At 40.6% G+C, this 23131-nt stretch overlaps 1 protein-coding gene across 1 annotated transcript in view; it reads left to right on the top strand.

Moving 5' to 3' along the window:
• Positions 1 to 23131, top strand: part of trpc7b (transient receptor potential cation channel, subfamily C, member 7b) — a 53541-nt gene that overhangs the window by 17761 nt on the left and 12649 nt on the right. Inside the window, exons 4-7 of the mRNA XM_030115070.1 lie at positions 1748 to 1912; positions 6983 to 7199; positions 9654 to 9887; positions 12125 to 12389. Coding sequence (XP_029970930.1) covers positions 1748 to 1912; positions 6983 to 7199; positions 9654 to 9887; positions 12125 to 12389 — 881 coding nt within the window. The remainder of the gene's footprint in view (positions 1 to 1747; positions 1913 to 6982; positions 7200 to 9653; positions 9888 to 12124; positions 12390 to 23131) is intronic.

Genomic DNA, 23131 nt, shown 5'->3' with positions numbered 1-23131 from the left:
CTTTTGTACACCTTTACATAGAGTGTGTATTTTTGTTTTTTTGATGCCGTGCATGTGGCCTCAAAGGGACCCAAGTAAACAACTCTTGGCCTCTCTGTAAGAGCTAATCCCTGCTGAGCGGAAGTGCTTTTTCTAAATGTCAGACCAAATCCCCTTTCTGTTGCTCTAACCATACCCTTTCATTCACTGGAGTTTCTGTTTGACCCTGATGCGCGCTCGTGTTTTTGTTATCAGGTGCATTTTTGCAAACATATTTGTGTAATAGTGTGAGTCTGTGAGCATGTTGGGTGGCAAAGCAGCCGGTTTGAGCCGTACTTTTGTTTTCACCCTGCACATTATTGTGTGCCCAAAACAAGGTAGCTAATTACACGAGAGACAAAGAGGAGAGAAGGATGGATTGCCATGGAAACCAGGTGGTGCTTGACTATGTGTTTTGTGTGTGGTGCTGGACACGGGGAGGGTTCATGTCATGGGTCAGTGGTTTGACCGCCTGCTCACTGGACACCTGTGAGAACCGGTCTTTTGTGTTGCAATGTTGTGTGTGGTTTTCTTTTCTATGTAGACCTGCCTGATAGCACCGACACACACTGTTCATGTGTGAGTGTTTCCACTGGCAGACGTAAGCAGAGGACATCAACTGGCAGCCCAGATAAATGCTGAATGTGATGATGGAGGCTGGTTTGTGAGGAGGAGAAAGAACTGATGGATGGAAACAAAGAGGCAAGCAAAAATCAAAAGACGGCTGGTTTGACCAGAAGAGAACCTCTTGGTTCGATCTCGGACATGAACCAAAAACAATACACAACACAGTGTCAGATTGTTACACTGGTCGACCACCGACTGAGCATTGATTATTCTGTTGTCCACATCCTTCCTGCAGCTGGAGGAAAAACATCCATCCTCTCGTTCCTCATCAGACCATTGCAGCTTTCTATTTATCACATCTTTTCTTGGAATGAAGTCCATAATTAATGTGAACACTCAGTCCTTCATATTTGCTGCTTGGGTTCTGTTTCACATTATACAATGAATTGATTTTCCAACCTGCTTGTTGACATTTTTTTCTCTCTATGAAGCAAAGTGGCAGCCATAAATACAAACATGTTGTGAATAATAGAGTCAGACTTCAATGAAAACAAAATAAATTTGGCTCTATATATAGCCACCACACTCAGCTGCATGAAATACTTTGAAATCTAAATTAAAATTATGAAGCATTTTCATGGAAGCAGTATAGATGTGAGCCTTTATTTCACATTGATATATTTGAAACAGTCAGAGAATAATTGGTACTTCACATATACTTCACAAAAATAAACACCTGATAAGCGCTGGGTGTTGAAACCTGCTGTCGCGGTGTAATATTGGGTTTTTTTTTTTACATTCCTCAGCCACTTAAGATCCTTCACAGGATAAAGCCAAAATAGATAATGGTTAATGTGGTTGGTCAGGTCACATCTTGAAAATACATCCTGGCAGCTCAATTTGGAGTTGTTGAGGTGGATGCACATTTTAATACAGCCGAACCTGAAGCCATGGCTTTCTGCCCTTCTGTTTGATGAATGAGTGGAACCGTGGCGTTTCTTATGTCCTGTGAATAGAATATCTTGTTTGACTTAAGCCTCCAAGGTTTGAGTTCTAGATCATAAAAAAACAAAAGAAGATGAAAACTTTAATTGATATCACTGCGACAATTCAACGTATTCCTTTGGTTTTGTCGCTCATTTCACCTCTTCTTTCCCTTCAGTTCGTTGCCCATCCCAACTGCCAGCAGCAGCTGCTCACGATCTGGTACGAGAACCTGCCCGGCCTGAGGCAGCAGTCTGTCGGTGTGAAGTGCTGGACGGTGCTGGGAGTCACCGTGGGTCTGCCCTTCTTGGCTATCGCCTACTGGATTATGCCGTGCAGCAAGGTATTAACACACAGCATGCACCAGCACATTATTAACCCACAGTAACACCTGCAGACAGACGAAACACATGGCACATTAGGATGTCTATTACTGTTGTTTTGATTTCTAATATAATCTCTGAGAGAAATGTTCTCATTTATTATTGATGTGGTAACAGCAGCTGCTGCAATACACTGGATGGAATTTTCATTACATTTCTGTAAACACTCTTGTGTAATACATCTTTACAGCACTTTACACCAAACCTGTATTTGCCTTTTCAGGGCATTTCAGACTCAGGTAGTCTGGCTCCACCCTACAACTTAGTTTGAATGACACACCTCTCATTTAGATTTCTTTTAAAAGCATTTTAATTTGTTAAAATAGCAGCAAACTGCATGTTTAAGAGGTTTATTCATTCCATCTCTTTTTGGGACTGCTTTGTTCAATTCAGGGTTTCTCGTGGGTCCTTTATCTGCTTTATCCAATTCACGGTTACTGTACTCTGGAGTCATTCCCAGCTGACGAAGAGTGAAATCAAACTAAGAGAGACACACACACACACACACAACCCCACACTTTCATTCACACTTTATAGTCACCATGCAAACTTCACCCAGACTGGGACCAGGGAAATCCTCACTGAGAAGTGAGAGTGCTCAACACTACAGTCACTTCAGTTGTAAACTTAAGCCAGTTTTAGTCTAGCTCATTTATTATAGTCAAGACTGCAATGATAAGTCTATTTCGTCATTTACAAACAGGCGTCAACGCTGTGTTTATGCTGTGCACACACACTCAAACTCAATATATTGCTCCTACGTGCCATTTTAAACTTTCAGGTCGTGAGATGATGTTACGCTAATCCCTGAACATGTGTCCAAACTTGATGCTCGTCCACTAGTTGTTGGGATGATTGACTTAGTGCCAATATACACAGACAGAGAAATGACTAACCTGTCTAAAAACATCAGAGATTTCCGGTTTAAAGAGTGGCGTGTAATCACCATTTGATTATCTGGCTTGAGGCATTTTATCAGGCTTTCTTAATACTCCATCAAGCAAATTATAATTTGTAAAGTGACACAATATGACAGAGGCTACACACACACGCATGCAGCAGCTGAGCGAGCCGTTATGCAAATGTACTCATCAACCTGAATGATCCTCAACCTCATCACAGTGTGTGTGTGCGTGTGCGCCAAAGTGCTATCATTTAGAAAAGTGTTGAGGACTTGTGAGTGCTTCACGTTAGGTGTAACTGATGAATTAGTCATTTTTGCAGACAAAGTGGGAAAAGCGCAGCTGATGTCAAGTGTGTGTGAGAGGATGGAGGGTTGCGGCGGCGCCGCCAGTGCGCCTCCTCAGCTGACATATGCATTCCATCATGAGACAATATTTGTATCTGATCCCGTTGCGCCGTCTACACCTGTCAATGTAAATGTGTGCCAAGTGCGTAAGTGTGCACGTTTGTGCGCGTATGATTACCTTTGATTATGAGGCAACCGACCGTTGAGTCTGCATGTCACAGTCTGCAATTTTGTGACGCAGCTGTGAGAGCACAAAAAAAAGTAGGAGCGTATGAGGAAAAACAGATTATTTTTGGAAGCAGAGCTTGGCGACATCTGATGTTATCACTTTTTATTTCTTGACTTGCATAAAAGAAACTGGTTACATTTGAGATTTTGGAAATGCACTGCTATGAAGGGTGGGACAGTAAAAACTGTTTAATGAAATAAATAAGTTAGAGGGGAGAAGCATGTTTATTCATGCTGAACAACAATGTGTCCAAGGGCTCAGCAGAGACAAACAAAAAAAATGTCCACAAAGGATTTGATAATGAAAAATCTAACAGAAAAAGCACACCAGAAAAATACAGAAAACAGAAAGACACTCAGGGTGCAGAGAGACAGCTTTGATGTGATTTGGCTGATTGTGTATTGTGGGCTCTTCTGCACCTGCAGCTAATCGTGATATTTGGTTCTGCTCATTGCCTCAGTTGCTCATCTCGTGCAGTCCCTCTCTGTTTTCACAGCTCCACAACAACCATTATCAAAACCACAGACCTCTCCACGTCATCTGGAGGAGATATGGAACATGTTGATATATGTTCTCCTCAAATAGGAGCAATAAGTCCTTGATAACATGCATAAAAAACATGGCTATAATCCTTTTTAGAAAAAAAAAATCCCCATAAAATCTTATGGTTTTAATGTTATGACAAATAGATATGCATGTAGATATGCCATCTTCTTATTGGTCAGCAGTATAATACAGTACAATGATGTGATTAGATAAGAAGTTCACTGTGAGACCTTCTGCATCAAGCTTCCAGTTAGTAGAAGATGAACTGTGTCTGTGTTTCATCGATAAACAATAGATTCTTATTGCTCAATTCAAATTTACACAGTATTTATGAGTACAGATATAAAACTATCTGGTCAAGGGAGTCATATTTTCCTATAGAACAGGATTCCAGCTATCACAGTCAATTAATCGTCGACAAACGCTGACATTTGCAAAGCTGCTTAAGTTGCTCCCATGTTAAGTAATTATTTTTGTTTAATTACTTTCCTACAGTCTGCTAATCATTTAATTTGCTCTAATTCCATTGCGGTAAAACTCTGACCACACTGTTCAGAGTTTTTGATGGTAATGTTTCTATAAATGTATCCACATAATGTGAGCATACATGTCTATATATGTATGTCATACGTATATAGGTTACATATCTCTGGATAGATCTGCACTGGGCACAATCTTCAATATACACCAAAGTGACACTTGTGCTGCTTCAATATCACTAATTTCATTTCCCCCAGTTTGACTAGAGGATCGGTTCAGATGTAAATGTAGATTGTCGTACTTTTCTGTGAACAGTCACAGAGGCTCTTTCACAATGGCAAACACCTTTGGTTTATATTCATTGCGAAAAATAGGAAAAACCGTAAAGATGACAGGACATATCTTGTTTTATATATATTTTTATGTTTTTACCAATATTTATTTCAGCTCGAAAGTGTTGCACTCATGGACACTGTAGAGTTGTAAAAAAAAAAAATGCATACAATCCATCTTCTACAGGGTCGCATGACACAGGAGCTGATTACAGCTGACTATAGATGAAGGCAAGGTCACTAGTCCATCACAAGGCACACAGAGAATCTGAAAATCATGCACATTCACACCTGTGAGCAGTTCAGAGTCCACCTAATGCACTTTGCTGGACTGTGGGAATTGGCCTCTGCAGAGGAGACATGCCTGCAAGAGCAATGGTGAAACATGTACTTACAGGTGTCTGCATTATATTTCCATTATAAAATAAAACAAATTCAATACGACACAAACTAACTAGTGCTGTCAGTTTTAATCGCATTGATCGCAATTTAATCGCATTGATCACAATTAATCGTGATTAATTCATGGAGAACTGTCAACAATTAACTTTTTTAAAGTTGAGATTAATTGCAATGAAGAATCTAATCCTCATAAATCAGTCCCAATGTCAGGAAAAAACACTATTATCCTCTAGTTCTTTTCTTTGACCCAATTGGCAGACCTCAATGGATTAATCGCGATTAAAATTGACAGCACTAAAACTAACACATGAACAAATCACTGTTAGCTTTAAATTAAGAGACAAATTGTTGAATCAATAGGAAATAGTGACATCTCTTCTCATGCATAGACTACACAGAGTGGCAATCTCCATGAAAGCTGTGTACATAGGGATTGACTCAGAAAGATGTTCAGGAATGAGAGGACCTCGCAACTTTACTCTGGCTTTATTTCTAGTTTTATTTCAAACCCGACTTCTTTTATTCAGCCTGCAATAGCCAGCCACCAGCAGCCAGCGCAGAGAGAATCAACCCTGCTCACTATCTCACTTAGAAATCGTGTTTTGCAACCATCACACATCAGAGGGAGTTGTATCCAAGAAGATCATCTCATTTGACCGACAACATGAAATGGATCAACCCTATTGGCACAGCAGCTGTGGAAAATAAAGGGAGCGAAAGGAGGTCTGGAGGAGGTGCTGTAGGGTTAAGAATCAGCAGACATCCTCTTCCCACTTGGTTTGGTACTGTGTGCAGCAACGGTAGAGCGGCTGGATCTGATGTGTTATGGTGCATGCGGAGAGAGGAGATGTCCTGTGGGTAGTTAATATTGAACTCAGCAGGTTCAGAGAGTGGCGAATGTTCGATCTTAAATGTCTCTATGGGATTGGAGGTTTGTGTGCAAGTGTGTCTGTGTGAGTATGTGGATTTTTGTTGCTGTTATGGAGGACCTAAACCTGTTTATGTGGTCACATTCTGTGGACCTTATCAGCACGTGTTAGATGAGATGGTTCAGCGTTTGAAGTTAAACAGATAGATTGGGGTTTTTATTATATCAAAAGGAAAATAAGTAGTTGTCATGTCCCAGTAGAATAATGTTGCATAACACGGGCCTGTGTGTCATTGTCTTGGCTTTCGTTTGTGCAGTTATAAGCATTCCTCTATGTGGAGGCATGTTGAACACTGTTTGTGGAGCAACATCTTGTGTTGCGCTCTCCCCATATGGTGCAATTCTCAAACTCTGATTGTTTGGCATCTCGTTACCCCGGCATTGTGTTTGCCATGAAAGCAATTGGCGGTTAAGCACATCCGTGACTGACAACAGCTGCTGTTTGCCTGCTATGATTGTTGTGTAGTGGTGCTTTTCAGCTTTTCATCGCTGGGGACCGAATTCTCAGGAACCCCACTGAGAGCATGAGCTGTCTCGGTAAATAAAAACAGATGTTTTGTTCGGCTGCAATTTCAACTGTTCAAAAACAAGTTGTATGTTTTTTTTGTATTACTCCCTAAGAATCAAACATATCCTGTAAGCTTTAACAGCAGTAGTTGAATTGCTACTTTGTATGAACAATATGTCGGAATATGCATCTGCTTTCCATGAAGTTTATGAAGCACTGCTGTTACAGTTCCAGTTTCAATTAAGTTTTGAACTTTATCTGCTGATCATAGTCACAGCTCTTCAGTCTCTCACCAATATTACCCAACCACACCTTCATATCAGACTGTGAATCACCTTGAATCTTTTCCACAACAGCTTGGTCAGATCCTGCGAAGCCCCTTCATGAAGTTCGTGGCTCACGCTGTCTCCTTCACCATCTTTCTGGGCCTGCTGGTCATCAATGCTTCTGACCGCTTTGAGGGAGTCAAGAACCTGCCCAACGAGACCATCACTGACCACCCGCGGCAGGTGTTCAGGGTCAAAACCACCCAGTTCTCCTGGACTGAGATGTTGATCATGAAGTGGGTTTTAGGTGAGTCGCAATTTGTGTAAACATGCAAGGTGTGTGTGTGTGTGTGTGTGTGTGTGTGTGTGTGTGTGTGTGTGTGTGTGTGATTGTGTGTGTGTGTGTGTGTGTGTGTGTGTGTGTGTGTGTGCGCACAGATACAACTGAAATACACATGTATAGATTTTTATCGGTCACTGATATTGTTGATCATGAGTAAAAGTAAGATTAACATTCCCACCTTGGAGTACAGGGAGAGATTACTGGAGGGTTCAAAAGCATTGCCTGCTGTGAGATTTTCAGAATGATTTTTGCAGATTTGGAAAAAAAAAAAAAAAACATACAAAGACGCTTTGTAGAATCCAGAGTAGTCTGAATATGTTGGGGAAAACTGGTGTGTCCTTCAGCGTTTTGCTCAGATCTCATGTTTTAGCAAATCAGAAGTCAGAGAGGAGATTCACATGCTGTAGTGTTTTTGTTTGTGATCACAGGCATCTTTATTGTGATATGTGAACCAAAGTTAAAAAAGTATTCGAGGCCAATTCAACATATCCTTGAGAGTTTATCTAAGAAACGATACCCCCCCTCAAGTCAACACACATCCTAGAAAGGGTTTGAAAACCCTGTTGCCCATCTTTGATATGAACCATATTTAAAGTTTAATAGTACACTGTACCAACCATAAAGATGAAAGCCAAGGTACTGGCAATACAGGGATTGATTCATTTTTATCTTCAAGAGATCAAATAGAAGTTTCCTAGTTGGATTGAACACTGGCTGGATTTCTCAAAGCCGTGGCCATGCTGAGTCTCAACTGTAACCTAGAAGGAAGTTTTAAAGTCGAAATGAGAAGCGGTGCAGAAGACATGTTAGAGAAGATAGATAGGGAGTTGAGGGAAAAGGGTATGTTGCGAAAAGTATTCGAAGGTGTAGTGTGTCGTATGCAAGAAGACAGGCATGAAAAAACAAGATGCTAGAAAGGCGTGACAGACAAAACAAACTCAATAGATAAATAATCCGTGGCAATATCCTTTAAACCTTAGCCATTTCCCATCTGTCATGCACACACACACATAATAAAATTATCTGTGTGGTCTGTGTATGTAGTTGCGCATATGGTTCTGTTTTTATCTGTTGACATATAATAGCATCATTTTTTCCCCCCGTATTGGGTAATTTAGGCAGCAGGTGCTGTTTATCCTGCATAAACCTCCACCGTACCGTACCTCTGTGTGTGTGTGTGTGTGTGCGTGGGTGCGTACATGCACATGTGTGCGTGTACATGCAGGCTTAGTTAGACCTGGTAATTGGAATTCCAGCACCGTGCTTTGAAGGCCCAGTAATTGTTATAGAGATGATACAGATCAGGGCGCCTTCTTCACTAAGCAATTTTCTTTTTGTTTTGGCCACAGATAGAGAAGACAGAGTGGTTGCGTAAGAGGAATTAGATCTGTGTGTGTGTGTGTGTGTGTGTATGTGTGTTATCATAGCATTATCAGAGCTCTTTGTTGGGCAAAACAAATGTCCCTACAATGAAAATCATAGCATGTTCGGGTTAAAGACACTTTTTAAGGTTAAACTGTGGTTGAGTAATGGTTATGTTTAAGTCTAGAGTTGGTCATTGCAAAGTCTGAAAGTGTGTGTGCATGTGTCTGTGCAGATACACGTGGAAATTCCATAATGTACCGCTGACTGCTTTGGGTAAAAGGAATCTTTAACGAATGGTCTTTTTGTAGTTTATTTGGAGTACAGAAGTCATGCAGCCACCGGCTTGCCTGCATGACCAAATCAGCCTGAGACACACAGAGAAGAAAAAAATTACACACCTCCCAAAGTCGGAGGAGACCCGAGCAGGTGCTGAGCAGTTTAGAGAAAGCAATGCAGTCATTATCAAATTCCACAACTCTGCAAAAACTGGACATCTAATCAGAAAATTTCCCAGACCTGAATGTCAACATAATATGAATCTTATGAGTTATTAAAAAAAAGTGTCATGAAGCTAGCTGTTAGTACTAAAGGAATATTCTGTCATGTGGTTAAACTGTTAGCAGAAAAAAAACACAAAAACTGTAGTATTTCATTTTACCATAACAACACATATCCACTCTGTGTCTACTTACAACCACTTCCAGCATTTACAATGTATTTCTGAAATTTTGATTGAGTTTGAGCTAGTAATACTTTTAGAAAGTGGAACTGGGAGCCCCTGGAAAACTTGTTTTTAAGAATGTGTGCTACATTTCTAAGGAACAAGCAGATGGTATGAGAAGCAGAGACATTTGAATTAAAAATTAACAAACACCAAACAGGTTTTCTTTGCTCTTGCTCTTAATTCTTTGGAGTTTCTGGCACACAGTTCCCTACTTTTGTTGATAAGAGCCTCCTCATCTTTTAGCATTCAAACAAGTTCTGTGTATATATGTACGCTTATTTTCTGTAGTTCCACAACAGTTCATTTTTGTGTCTCTTCTCCACCTTCAGGTATGATTTGGTCAGAGTGTAAAGAGATCTGGAGCGACGGGCCCAGGGAGTACATCATGCACCTCTGGAACGTTTTGGACTTTGGCATGTTGTCAATCTTCGTGGCGTCATTCACGGCACGCTTCATGGCTTTCCTCAAGGCGTCCAAAGCCCAGCAGTACGTGGATATGCACGTACCAGATGAAGACCTCAGCAACGCCTCACTGCCTGATGAAGTGGCTTACTTCACTTATGGTAAGCAGGAGCAAATTGAAAGACATAAAAAATTTCAGCACTGATTTATGCACAATTTGGTGTTTATGACAAGTACACAGTTAAAATTTATGAGTCTCATCTTAGTCTTGCTTCATGGAACTTTGATTTATTGTTGATTCTAGTATTTCTCTCAATCTGTGTTTGTAGTTGTATTTGATGCTAACTGTCTAATTCTTTCCATAACACTGGTTCACATTTATTCTTCAGAAAAGACCAACTTGACACCAGATAATAGAAAGTATAAACTCTTGAGTGCCTGAAGGTTTGCGGTACTACATCTGTCACTGATAAGGACTGACAAATCAGAAGGGTATCTGTGTGCAAATGTTCCGAATACATAAAATTCTGAGATTGTGGCAGAACCAAGACACGAGAATCTGGATGTATTTGCAATTTAGATGTAAATGTCATTTTTTGCATGCTTACCATGAAGACGTGTTTGTGCACACGATCGCTTTGATCATCACAGCACAGCCTGTGAAACAGAGACAATGCTTACAATAATACAACAACAAATTCAAACACATGCAAGTCCAAGTGGCTGTGTGAGTGCTCATAAATTACTCAGCAGAGACACAAGCATGGAGGTGAAGAACACATGCAGATAGATACAAAAGCATGAGCAAATAAAAGCAGCAGCTCCGTGGTCTTCCTGATACATCCTTCATCAGTGCTGCCCCCTGGTGGCCTGACTCCGTCATGACACGGTAGATCGATCGAGGGGTATCACATATGGCAGCAGCTGTCGCCATCATCATAAACTGTTTTCTTTATGTCCCTTGGCGCGATGAAATGTGGATAGATTGTATATGATACCTCTATGCCTGGATCTCAATAGCCACAACAGCAAAATAGTCGAAAGGGGTCCCTCAAGCTTTAATCATCTCTTTTTATGTTTCCCTCTTACTTAATTATGTCGTCTTTCTTCATGTTGCCTCATCGGCAATCCATTTTTCTCATCTCTGTCTGTCCTCACCGGTCCTTGAGGACTCTATCTCTTTATCCCTCCGTTTTGCTGCAAGCCCAGCTCATCCGCCTTGCCTTCCATCTTCCTTTTCCTCTTTAAGTGCAACTTTCCAACATCCATCCACACTTAATCCGCCTCATGTGGTCCCATCTCCCTGCATCCAGGCACAATGTTCCTAATAGCCATGATTATGCTTCTTATGAACATTTCCCACCGATCCCCTGCAATCACACGTCTACTCAGTACACGCTGTACTCAGGAAGGATTCAGACTCAGCGAAAATGATCACAAACTTCTCAATAAATATGCACGAACTGAAAATACGGTGACACTGTAGTTTATGTGCCAATATGTTGAATACAACAATGCTCAATCATATTTGTATGTGGTTATTTGCTATTAGGAAAATTTTTATCTTTGTCCTTAATTGTGTCATTAATGTTAAATTGATGATATTTAATTTCCTTTATACAGATTCAAAAAGTCAAAAAAATGCAGAAAATGTGTGTTTTTAGAAATGAGGCATACTCTCATAAATTTTCATTATGTGTGGGTTTGCATTTCTTTTAAAGAGATAAACATTCCTTCATTTTTCATTTAGTTCCCTTTTGTTTTTTAATATTTGTTTTATCTTCTTCATTTTATTTTTTTTTATTGAATTTGTATGCTTTTGTGAAGCAAAACAGTTCTGTGAAAAACAATGCTATCAAATCAGCTTCGGACTAATTTTTCTTCGGTTTTGTATCGGAGAGAAAAGTAAATCACGGATCTAAAGTTACCATCTGTGAATGAGGGCGAGCTGAGATGGGTGTTGTGTAAGTGCTATTTTTGGAACTTGAACCTTGCTTGATTAATCAGATGCTATTTGGTGTAAAGATATCTGCTCAAGACTGCACAGTGATGGAGTGCTTGGAGATCTCACAGTTCACTGCAAGAATAGCTCAGTTTGAATCCAGGCATAGGGGCCTTTCTGTGTGGAGTTTGCATTTTCTTCTTGTGTATAACTGTGTTTTCCGAAGTTGATTGGATTTTACTGTTAATTCGCGGAGGTTAACTGTGGAATATCCTGAGTTGTGCTGATGAGTTTGATTCAGTTTTGAGAGGATGGATGGATGGATATCAGCTGGGTAAAACCTGCCATGGCTGTTTTGAAAAACAGATTCCATTAAATCAAAACTCTCCACAATTCTCTCATTTGTGGTTTATTTCAGTTTATTTAGATTTACAAAACATTTATGCTCTGTTTTAGCCAGGAACAAGTGGAGACCATCCGACCCGCAGATCATCTCAGAAGGCCTGTATGCCATCGCTGTGGTTCTCAGCTTCTCGCGCATCGCCTACATCCTGCCGGCCAACGAGAGCTTCGGCCCTCTGCAGATCTCACTGGGACGCACAGTCAAAGATATCTTCAAATTCATGGTCATCTTCATCATGGTGTTTGTGGCCTTCATGATCGGCATGTTCAACCTTTACTCGTACTACCTGGGAGCGAAGTACAACCCCGCCTTCACCACGTGAGTTCCGAATGTCTGTCGTGGTCGTTTTGTCTGTGCACAGGTGACATACAAATGTGACTGTGTGAGCAACACATCTCTTGTCGGTCTCACTTCATATACAAACACAAGTACAGTTTGGTGTCATGACATTTAGCCCTATGCCTGTTAATTTTACTAGATTTACTATCATGTCAAATAATTGAATTTGAATGCCTCATATCATTTCCATAAGACCATGTCACATACAAATCCCCAGGACAGTGAGAATCATCACAGAGCTGCTTAGATGAGATTGTTTTCTAGGTTCATTAAATGCTCGGTGCTTTATCAGCAGCCGAGATCGAACTTTAATCTCCCCTCAGGCCTAATGTTGGCAATAAGGCCATTCAGTTAAATTTAATAAGGAGAACGGTCAATGGGGTGGTTCACTCACTAAAATCCATAACAAACACTGGTAAATTATGGTTTTAGCTCTGACAGATTTGCGGATATGAAACGAGACACTTCTCTATCCCCAATTTGTATTCACTGGTCGATACAGGAACAATCCACGGAATGAAAATGGATGAGAAAACAAAATTACTGATTTAAATGCAGGATAGGTCACATTTCTGTCTAATGCTCCAGTATTAGTAGAATTACATTGTCTATTTTGTCTGATGACACAAATGAAATGATTGATACTTACTTTTGAATCAATATAGATTTGAAATGTCAACAAGTGAACACTTTCTGAGTTTCAACACTAATGCTTGGGATTTCAGTGCCTCTGTGGTACAGGACTGAGCTCCTGAATTGATCGCCGCCAGGCGAGACTCAGTGAATTAAATTGTTTGTAAACTTAACAGAGATGAGTATCTTGACACAGCATTTATTTACCATAACACACATATCCTCTTCACTCTTAGCCTCTTGCATCCCAGAACATATGTGATGGAGTTCCAGGTAAAGGAAGACAATTAAAGTGGGACAGATTATGTTTCTGTTCAATAATTGAGCTTAATGCAGATGGAAAGGTCATTAAAAACACCCGAAGCTTTAAATGCACTCCACTTGTAGAAAGTGCTACACATTCAATGCAAATGTAACGGTTATTCAAATGACAAAGGATTCACTTTCACAGGGGTGTCATTTTAAAGCTGGTCTTACAATACTAAATGTGCTTTTTTCTAACTTTCAAACTTTAACCACATCATTGAGTCATTCCAGGCCTAGTGTTTATCCATGTCTCTGCCTACACATACAGTACATGCAACACTTTGAGCTGCAAACAGAGTCACAGTTAATGCTTCACTTACACTGTTGAACATTTGAGGGAAAGTTATCTATCTTACCAGAGACGCTCTCTGAGTTCTCTCTCTGTCACATTTCAGTGCTCTTTTTCTCAGAGGAACTTGTTGGCAAATTTTGTGAGAATGCTTTACAATTAATCTGCCCAATCCCTTAAAAGAAACCATACTTAACAAGTTCACTTGTAACTACACATCACATTCTGCTGTCTGACTTACTAACCAGAACATAAGCATTTAATGTAAGAGTACCTTATGTTTAAATGTTTATCATGACAGATCTTTTAATGGGCTGCATGGTGGTTTAGTGCTAGGCACTCTTGCCTAACAGAAAGAAAATTCCCAGTTTATTTCTTTATTCCCCACATCATGCTTGGGGGATTTATATGCGGAGTTGCCCATTATTTCTGTGCATCCATCTTCTAAAGTGGTTTATCCAGCTCAGGGTTGCGGTGCACTGGAATCAGTCAAATCGGCTGTGGCTAAAGGCGAGTTACACAGTGAACATGTCGCCATTCTAACACCGGGCAGTCACACGGATGTAGACAATTACGTGCACTCCCATCCACTGTCATGGGTAGAGTGACCAATTATTATTTTTCTTATAGAAGATAAATGGAAAGAAAGTCAAGGATGGTAGAGCCATGCAGTGTAAAAACACCTGGGTTCAAATCCAGGCTCAGTCCTTAATGTATGGTGCACACCTTGTGGCTGCATGCCCCCGGAGCTCCCCAGCTTCCAACCAAAGACACATACAGTATGTGATTAGAAGAACTGATGCCTGTTAGTAGCCAGTGACTGCAGGAGGGTGTGAGCTGTTAACAGATTTTTTCGTAACCAGTAAAGATCCCCCCCCCCCATTTTGTGGAAGAAAATTGTTATGAATATTTCCCCTTATTTTTCAGTTACTCAGTTCTTCTTGTCAGAGCAAGCTTTCCAACCTCCAACCTCGACTAACTGCTGCCAGATGTCCACATCTATCTAATCATACGCACAAGCCTCGTGCTGTGTGCTTTATGCTTGGCCTCTGGCCTGTTTGCTTATGCTGGTTTGGAGTTCTCCCAGTACACCATGAGGCAGTCAGAGGCGCCAAAGTTTTACACTGCAGACTCATTGCACTGCACCCAGGCTTCAACTTCCCAACACAGCCGAAGCTGAGGGATTCAACGAGATAAAGTTAGACTGACCTCAGAGTATTGCCACCACTTTGTTGTTTGTGGTTGTTTTGGCAGGCTGCACAGTGAATGTGATCCAGTTTTCCCAGCAGCCTTTGCCATGCCAGTCTGCTTACTTGTCCATCTGTCTACTTGCTAATCTGGTTGTTCACCTGTATGGTACAGGAGCTTCTCTCTTTAACATGTGTGTGTCTAAGCTTCCCTGCACCGTGTTTTCATTTATGCATCTCTGTTTTGCCACCATCAGGACAGAATGTTTTTATACTGCCGTCAATCCATTTTGATAAATCATCTACTTAAATGTGAATGGGGATTGCCACCAGATGCAAATATTGCTAGCACACTTTGATTTGAACTCACTCTACAGTATCCTTACATATTTCCATTAGCTGTGAAGCATATGCACAATATAACTAATTTTCAAGTTTGTGACTCACTGAACATTTATTTATTGCAGAATAAGGAATGATAACAGGTGTGTGATCTGACTTCTGTTGCGAGGACTCTGCTTTCCTTTGCTGACTTACTTGCACCTCTCTGCATGCATATACACTGGCTCTTGTGCTGAGCTTCAGCACCAAGGGTCTTAGTGGCTGTGAGTTCTGCTTGGCTGCCCACATGGAGCCAAGGATCCAGGCAGTGTGATGAGCAGACAGACAGAGCAGAGATTTCCCTGACAGGGAAGCACACAGACAGGTAGGAGTCTAATGGAGTTGAAATGGAGTGTCAGAAAGATAGTGGTCACAACCCAACTGTCTGACATAATGAAGACTTTAAAAAAGCCAAGAACAAGTACAGAGAATACCCTTGGCCTTGTAGATGGAAGTGTCTTATCACTGTCATTATACAATCATTTTCATTGTGTGTGACCCAGCTCCATACATTGTCCCCTTATTGCTTTTCCCTATGACTTCGCAGATCAACATCAAGGCTGATTTCAGAAATCAGCTTTGACACAGACGTGTTAAAAATAGAGACCACTTCTTGTATCAACATCCTTTCATTGCACTTCTTATCAGAGCGATACGGGGAGGTGCCCCTGAAATTCTGCTTCTCAAAGAGGCTCTTACACTTGTTCAGCTGCAAATTGCGGCCGTACAAGACTCACTGACGTTTTTACTTGCTGTTGTATTTCCTGCCACCAGGGGTCAGTCTGGCATCAAATCTCACCGTGCCTGAATAGTGTTTGTCAGAGCTAATATTTGACTAAACTGAAAACAGACAGAGTGAAGCGTTTATTTAGTCCAGAGACATGTTTTGTATGTATTTATAATTTTAATTTAAGGATTATTTTGCCATAAATGCATCACTGAAACCGCACCTTGATGCGTTTTTTTTTTTTTAGCCTTGTTGACTTCACTGTCAATTCAGTTTGAAGTTTGCGTCCCCCACCCCTTTTCATCGAGCAGGGAACATATGCCTTTATGGGTGTCTGTTTCTTTCCTCATGTCAATGTGGGTGGGCAGTGTGACTTTTACGTATTTGACAGGATGCATTTGATGGAGGGCAGAAGAAAGGGCTTTGCTGATAGCTCTGACTTAAGAAACTGAAGAGGGAGCCAGGTGGAGGTGGTAATGATACCCCAGGAGGGACCTTCCATCTGGGGGACAAAGGCAGGGATGTGAAGGGCAGGATACTGCTGTATGACAGTCGAGTGAGGCTGAGGAGGGTATCGCTCCCCTTCACAGCGGCAAAACTCACACTCATAAACGCACAGCTTGATGGGGCTTAATGAAGACTGAGCAGTAATAGCCACACGCTCTACATCCCCAGAGGCGTGAAGACACCTCTGACTCACACACTTAAAAAAAACACACACACTCACACACACATACGAGCCACATGCTCTTTGTGGAGTCCCACGCAGTTATGGTTTTACATGTGCAAACACATTTCAGATGGAGCAGTGCAAGCTGATACCCACAAAGGACGCTCTCAGTGTCTCTCACGATATCCCATAACAGGTGCTTGATGCACAAACAAACCGTGAAAAGATCAATCCAAACTCATCAAGGGCCTGTCCTTAAGTGTTCCAATTAGCCCAGCATTACAACACGCCACAGAACAAGGCAGCAAGGGAATGGAGATGTATAGAAAAAAGAATAAGACAGACGTTGAACCTGCACATATCAGGGCAGTTTAAAAAATTAGGCTGTGTAACAGCAGGGCAAAAAAAAAAAATTGGGAAGATGATGTCTGTTGGGAAGAGGAGGAGGGCAGAGGGAGATGGAGGGAGTCAGGGATGAGAGGAGAACGACATGGAGCGACGCAGAGGAGGGTGCTTTTGGCTTGGTCCTTTGTTCTGGCAAAATGCGGGAGATGGGCCAAAATACATAGACAAAGGAGGAAAAAGAAGAGCGGGAGGATGAGAGAAGGTCACGCAGACCAGAGGACAGACAGACACAGGCTCAGTACACATTTACTGTGGTTATTTGAAAAGAAAGGGGTGGAATTAGGATGTGCTTTGTCCACCGTCGGTCAACTCTCATTCTTAAGCGTCTCTTGATCATTGTGTTTTGCCTGACACCTATGCCATCATGCTGTTTCATGTCATTACTTCAGTGTCTTTCATGCCAGTAAAACGTGCACGTATCTGAAGCGAATTGTGAGACACTTTTAATGCACGCAAATACAGGCAAGATAAGAGGCATTTGAGACTAAGCCAAAGAACAAAGTCGGTGAAGACAGAGGGGGCAGGGATTTAGGGGTAAAGAGAATAGTAGAGTCAGAGATGGCAGATAAAGGAATTTCAAATGAGAAGTGAGGTCTAAAAAAAATGTTGGGAATAAAAGGGGAAAAAACTAAGCGAACGTTAAAGAGGGTCTGGAGTGGCAGATCGAAGACAGGTGGTGAAAGAGACTTGGTCTGAAAGGAGGATAAGAGGTGGGTGAGAGAACTGAGAGTCAGAGTGTGAACAAAAGAGTGAATGTATTAACTCTGACGCCAAGGCAGAGGTGTCGTGTTCAGCCTTTAACAGCAGCCACATCTAAATGTCAAAATAAGGAAAGGAAACGCCGTTATAATTTAGGCAAGACAGGGAAAGTGAAAAGAAACCTGAAAGTTACAGAATAAAGAATTTGTTCACGCTGTGTGACCAGCGTCGACTTTTGGATTGTCAATGTCACGTTCAAAATGATATTTAATATGTTAAAATAACTCCCTACATTATCATTACAAATGATTTTAAGCACTTAATATCCTTCTTTGTGACTTATAATACTTCTAATACAATACTTTGGTTATTATTGGACACTTAATCTTTGGAACAACATGTATTCTTTTAGCGAGGCTTAACCCTTTGTGGAGAGTGTGTTTGTAAACTTCAGCTTTCCTTCATTAACTGATTTTATTTCAACTTCCGCTTTATGAATTGGCATTTTTGAAAAAGTTTGAAAAGAAGCACTTGTACTTTAGCATTTTGAAAACAGATTAGAAGCAATGTCTGCTCCCTCAGGCTGTGAGCAAAGTAGAGTCGCTTACAATTCAGTCTGTAGTAGACTGTGGCAAACAACCCAAACAACCCAGTGCTGTAGTGTCCCGGACAAACATCAATCAAATTAAATGTTTGAAACTCTTTTTAAAATTCAATTAAACTTAAATAATACGTGAATAATTTTGGGAAGCATCGGGACTTGAAAAGTGGATGTTTCTTGGAACAAAATGCCGTGTTTGATCACCCTACCGTCCAAATACCAACGTCCATGTGACATTTTGGACGCACAAACTTTCAATAAATTAGAGCAGATATATCAGAATATGAGTTGAAGGGTATCTACTTTTACATCAGAAGCTTAAAAAGTAGGCTTTCTTTCAGAAAAGCAGAATAGGTACCCAAACCTACATATAACAATGGACATGTTGGAATTCATTAGGCAAACAGATAATTTCAGGTCTTGTGTATTGCCTGTACGTCTGATTTTTTTTTTGTTTGTCTTGTTGTTGGTTTTGTTTTGCTGCAACCATCAAACCAGGCTTGTCGTAGACAATCATATTTGTATACCTGCAACACAGTGGTGAGATTTTTGAAGAGTTACAGAGCAGCATGTAGCTGTCGACAAGGGTACCCTCTATTAAAAAGTTCACCTGAACTAAATGACTCAAACATTTAAAAGTTAAGTTCTGTATTCAAATAGTAAAATGAAAGAAATATTCTTAGCTGCTTTACAAATATGAAATATTAAGAAGAAGGCCTGAAAAAAAGTTTTATTCAATGCAGCCAGTGTACAGTGTAAATTTGTGGACAGATTAAATCTAGAGTAATATTTATAAAATTGTTATAAGTCAATATGTTCATGGGCAATTTTTAACATTCATATCTGAGCCGCTTCAAATAAATAAAGTCCTCTGTTTTCTCCATCCAAACAAAAGATTAATTGGATGGCTCAGACGTGCGTGTACGTTTATTGCAAAATATTATATATTCTGAATGCGCACTCATGTGCTACAGGACAAATGAATGGATACAAAGGTCAGTTTTTCCTGTGTCCAACCTTGTCTGAGACATGCATACAAAAAATATTAAATACAAAAAATATCTGAATGTTATCCTCAGCAGAGTATAATTTACTGTATTTTTTTTTACAAACCACTTGGCTTCCTGTTAAGGAAGATTGAGCAAAATACTGATTTGAAAGGTTGTAACATTAAAAAAATAATAAATCACTCTTCCCGGCAAATTTCTTCCTTCCAGCCTCAAGTGGCGCATGGTCAACAGGATCAGGTGTCTAACTCTGTTCTCTTAGAGCATAAGAGCTTGCAACATCAGAGGGAGACTGTGTTCCTGAAGCTGACGCAGGTGAGGAAGGATGATTGACAATGTGCAAATCTGAAACACTGGCCTCTCCACCATCTCCTGAAAGCTGCAACAAACAGGTCAGATGAAAAGAACCACCAGTGTGAATCAACAAGTGTCAAGTTATTTGCCCACTTCAGTTTGTCTGGTTCATTGATTTATAAAACAGTTGATAAAAACTATATTATAATGAAACGAAAAATTGAGTTTTTATGTAAGTGTGTATAAGAGTATATGTTCTTTATGTCATATATAATATATTACATCATATTAAATATAAAAATGTCAATGAGGTTTAAAAGAAAAACATGAAACACCGTGCATTTGAAATGCGCATATTGAAATTCAGATGCTATAGATAAGTTTGTCTTTCAAGGTTAACCATTGTCTTTATTTGAAATTACATTGGTATGTATTCATCCATTGCAGTCAACAATGGACAAGTCAGATTTTTAAATAAACAAATTGAATTATGGTTGTTTCATTTTCCAGGTGGGTGGTACCTGTCACTGTTTAGTTGATATATACTTTGAGCTATTGCAGGAGTTGGCTGTCTTAGATGCTGAAAGTTTCTGGCCATTTATACAGCTTGTCTTCAAAAAGTATGACAGTGTTTCTTCTTTATGTCTCAATCAGTTTGTAATTGCACTCAGCGGTCATATCAGCCCCACTGTTGATAGTGGTATTGCTCCCTTGGCTTCCAGTAACAGGATACAAACACTGAAAAAATTCATGGAGAATCTGAATAAATGGCTTTGTGTACATCTGGAAACTGATATGTGTATCTAATGCCGTGCATAAATGAGCCTTGAAAGAGAGCAGGGACATTGACGCTTACTTAGAAATGATTGATTCAGATGTTTTGAACCGATAGTGTCCCACACTATCACCAGACCAGACCACCCCCTCAAAGATACCACAATTTTCTTACTCAGTTTGTTAAACATTTAGGAAGACCCCAGTTTAAGTATTTTCCCCCATTCAAGTTAAGCCAGTTTGTTGGTTTCTGATACACTCTATTCATTCAAGAGAAAAGTATACTAAAGCTAATATGTGAGATAATTAAGAATTGAGCTTGCGTCACAGTTTAGAGAAGACTTTGGGAATGTGGACTGCTCATGGTGTTTGGAAAACTTAATCTGAGAACTGTAGAATTGTGGTAGAATTGTGGTTTTGTTTAGCGTTCTATTAACCCCCACCCCAAAATAATCCATTTAGATAATGGTATGGAGAAAGATGGGCCTTATTTTTCCCATTTGTTATAGTAGGTTTTTTGGCTTTTAAATGGCTCAGAATCCATTGAAAACCATTTCTCTGGCGGCTGTGTGAAGCTGTGCCTTTCAAAATGTTGTTCTAGGGAGAATTTGATTAGTTTGCTATGACTGAACATTGCCAAGAAATGAAGGTAATGGTCATAATGTGATTCCAATTTGTCAAAAGGAATAAATAGAAGCTGAAGATAGAAGACAACACAGAATAACACAGAGACAGGGAAAAAAGGCAGACATTGAGGGAGCAGGCAAATAAAAAAAAGGGTTGATGTCGTGCTTGATTCGCTATCAAAACACTCTTAATTGCTCATCTTGTGGTGTTGTATTCCCTGCTTAATAAGATTTCTCTCACAGCTTGCCTGAAGACACACACACACACGCACAAACACACTCTACAATGGCAGCCCTTTTGCGTTGTTCACTTACTGCCTCATTTTCCTCCCGACTGTCTGTCACACAAGCATGCACACACTCATAAACAGACACACGCCGGTTTAGTGCTCAATTTCCTTTTTGTTGAGCATCTTGGTTTTTTTTTTTTTTTTTCCTCCCTATCAAACACACGCACACGCACATCCAGCCGTCTGGAGCCACGTTCATGCATTCATCTTTCATTCATTCATTAAAATACCGAGGTGGATACGGCACCCCACTGAGGTCACCATGGTGACAGCTCCATTGGAATAACAGCAAGTTAAACTCGATTTAATATTTAAAGACTTTTCATCTATATTTGTCTGTGTGACCACTTGTCTGTCAGCTGGAGATGAGAGGAGCGCTCGTCGAGAAGCTGAATTTAATATCTTGCTAATGACTGAAGGGCATAGGGAAGGAGGGAGACCAGGAGCAGCCATTAGCGATAAGCTATATTTACATTTGACCATTATAAAAATATTGCCTCAGATTAAACAAAGAGGAGATATATGTGTGGAGAAAAGATGATGAAAAGAGGGGGGGGGGGGAGAAAGTCAAGACGAGAGTGAGTGACAGAAATGACTAAAAGCTGTCGGGCTGAAAATATGGAAACAGTGAGACTGAGGCAGGGGGAGCGAAGTTGAGAAAGATATAAAAGCAGTGGCAATGGGAATATAATGAGAAAATGGGTGAGAGACGAGGCGGCCAAACAAGAGACGATGATGATGATAATAGAGGAGAAGAAGAGTTGAAAACAACGACAGCCGCAAACATGAAACGCAAGGCTGGAGGAGAGATGGAGACAGGCTGAGAGCACGTCTCTGGGGCAAAGAGGTTGATTTGGGCCTGTCGGCGATTAGGCTTGGACTGCTCCGGAATAGCAGAGGTGACTCACCAGTCTCCCACACACACACGCACACACACACACACACACACACACACACACACACACATACATCATGCTGTATGTGGCATGAGAAAGCGAGTGAGTAGCAGAGAGCCAGCTATTTCCTGACAGTGTCCTGCAGCTGTGTGTCTGTATGAGCAAGAGTACCTTATATTGTGGGGACATATTTCTGATTAAATATTTTGTGAACTGAAGCTTTTTTTGGAGACAAAACCTCTCACTGTATTGGATTTTTGGGTGAAGGCTTGGCTCAAGGTTGAAAGAGTAGGTTGTGGATGTAAGCAGAAAATAACAGGAATGCCCTCGGGAGTGATTGAAATATGGCAGAAAGAATATGGCGATAAACTTTAGAAAAAAAAAACATTGATGACAGGACATAGTTCAAGGTCAGTGTGTTAGGCTTAGGGGTGGACAAGTAGTAGTGGCCTAAACTTTGAAGTCAGTCTGCAGGAAGTCCATGTTTATTTCCTATAATAATACACTGCGTGCGTGCGTCATTCAGCCTTTTGGAAGCTGCCACTCTTAATAACAGATAATAACATACAGTCGATCGCCCCTTCCAGCTGCTCACTTCCCCTGCTGATTCACTGCCTGTTGTACAATTCTGTTACAAAATGCACAACCCCCCACACACCCAATTCTGAAATGAAATAATCGGATGCTCAATGTTGTTAAAACATCTTCCATTATCCAAAGCATGGCGCCTCATCCATCTCAGTAACACGCTATTGTATTATACCCACATAATCTGTATCCTAGCCAATGTTAGTGAGCGAGAAAGTTCAAGTTTATCAGCACTCTTGATCTCCAAAGACACATTTAAAATGTTCCATAATTGCACGTCCTCCCTGAGAGGCAACTCACGCATGTTTCGAGAAATTAAATGAGTGGAAAACAAGGCAAGCAAAACAA

This window comes from Salarias fasciatus, chromosome 2 (genome assembly GCF_902148845.1).
Source record: "Salarias fasciatus chromosome 2, fSalaFa1.1, whole genome shotgun sequence".
NCBI lineage: Eukaryota > Metazoa > Chordata > Actinopteri > Blenniiformes > Blenniidae > Salarias > Salarias fasciatus.
Note: the sequence above shows the minus strand (reverse complement) of the source record. Positions and strands in the feature narration are given on the sequence as shown.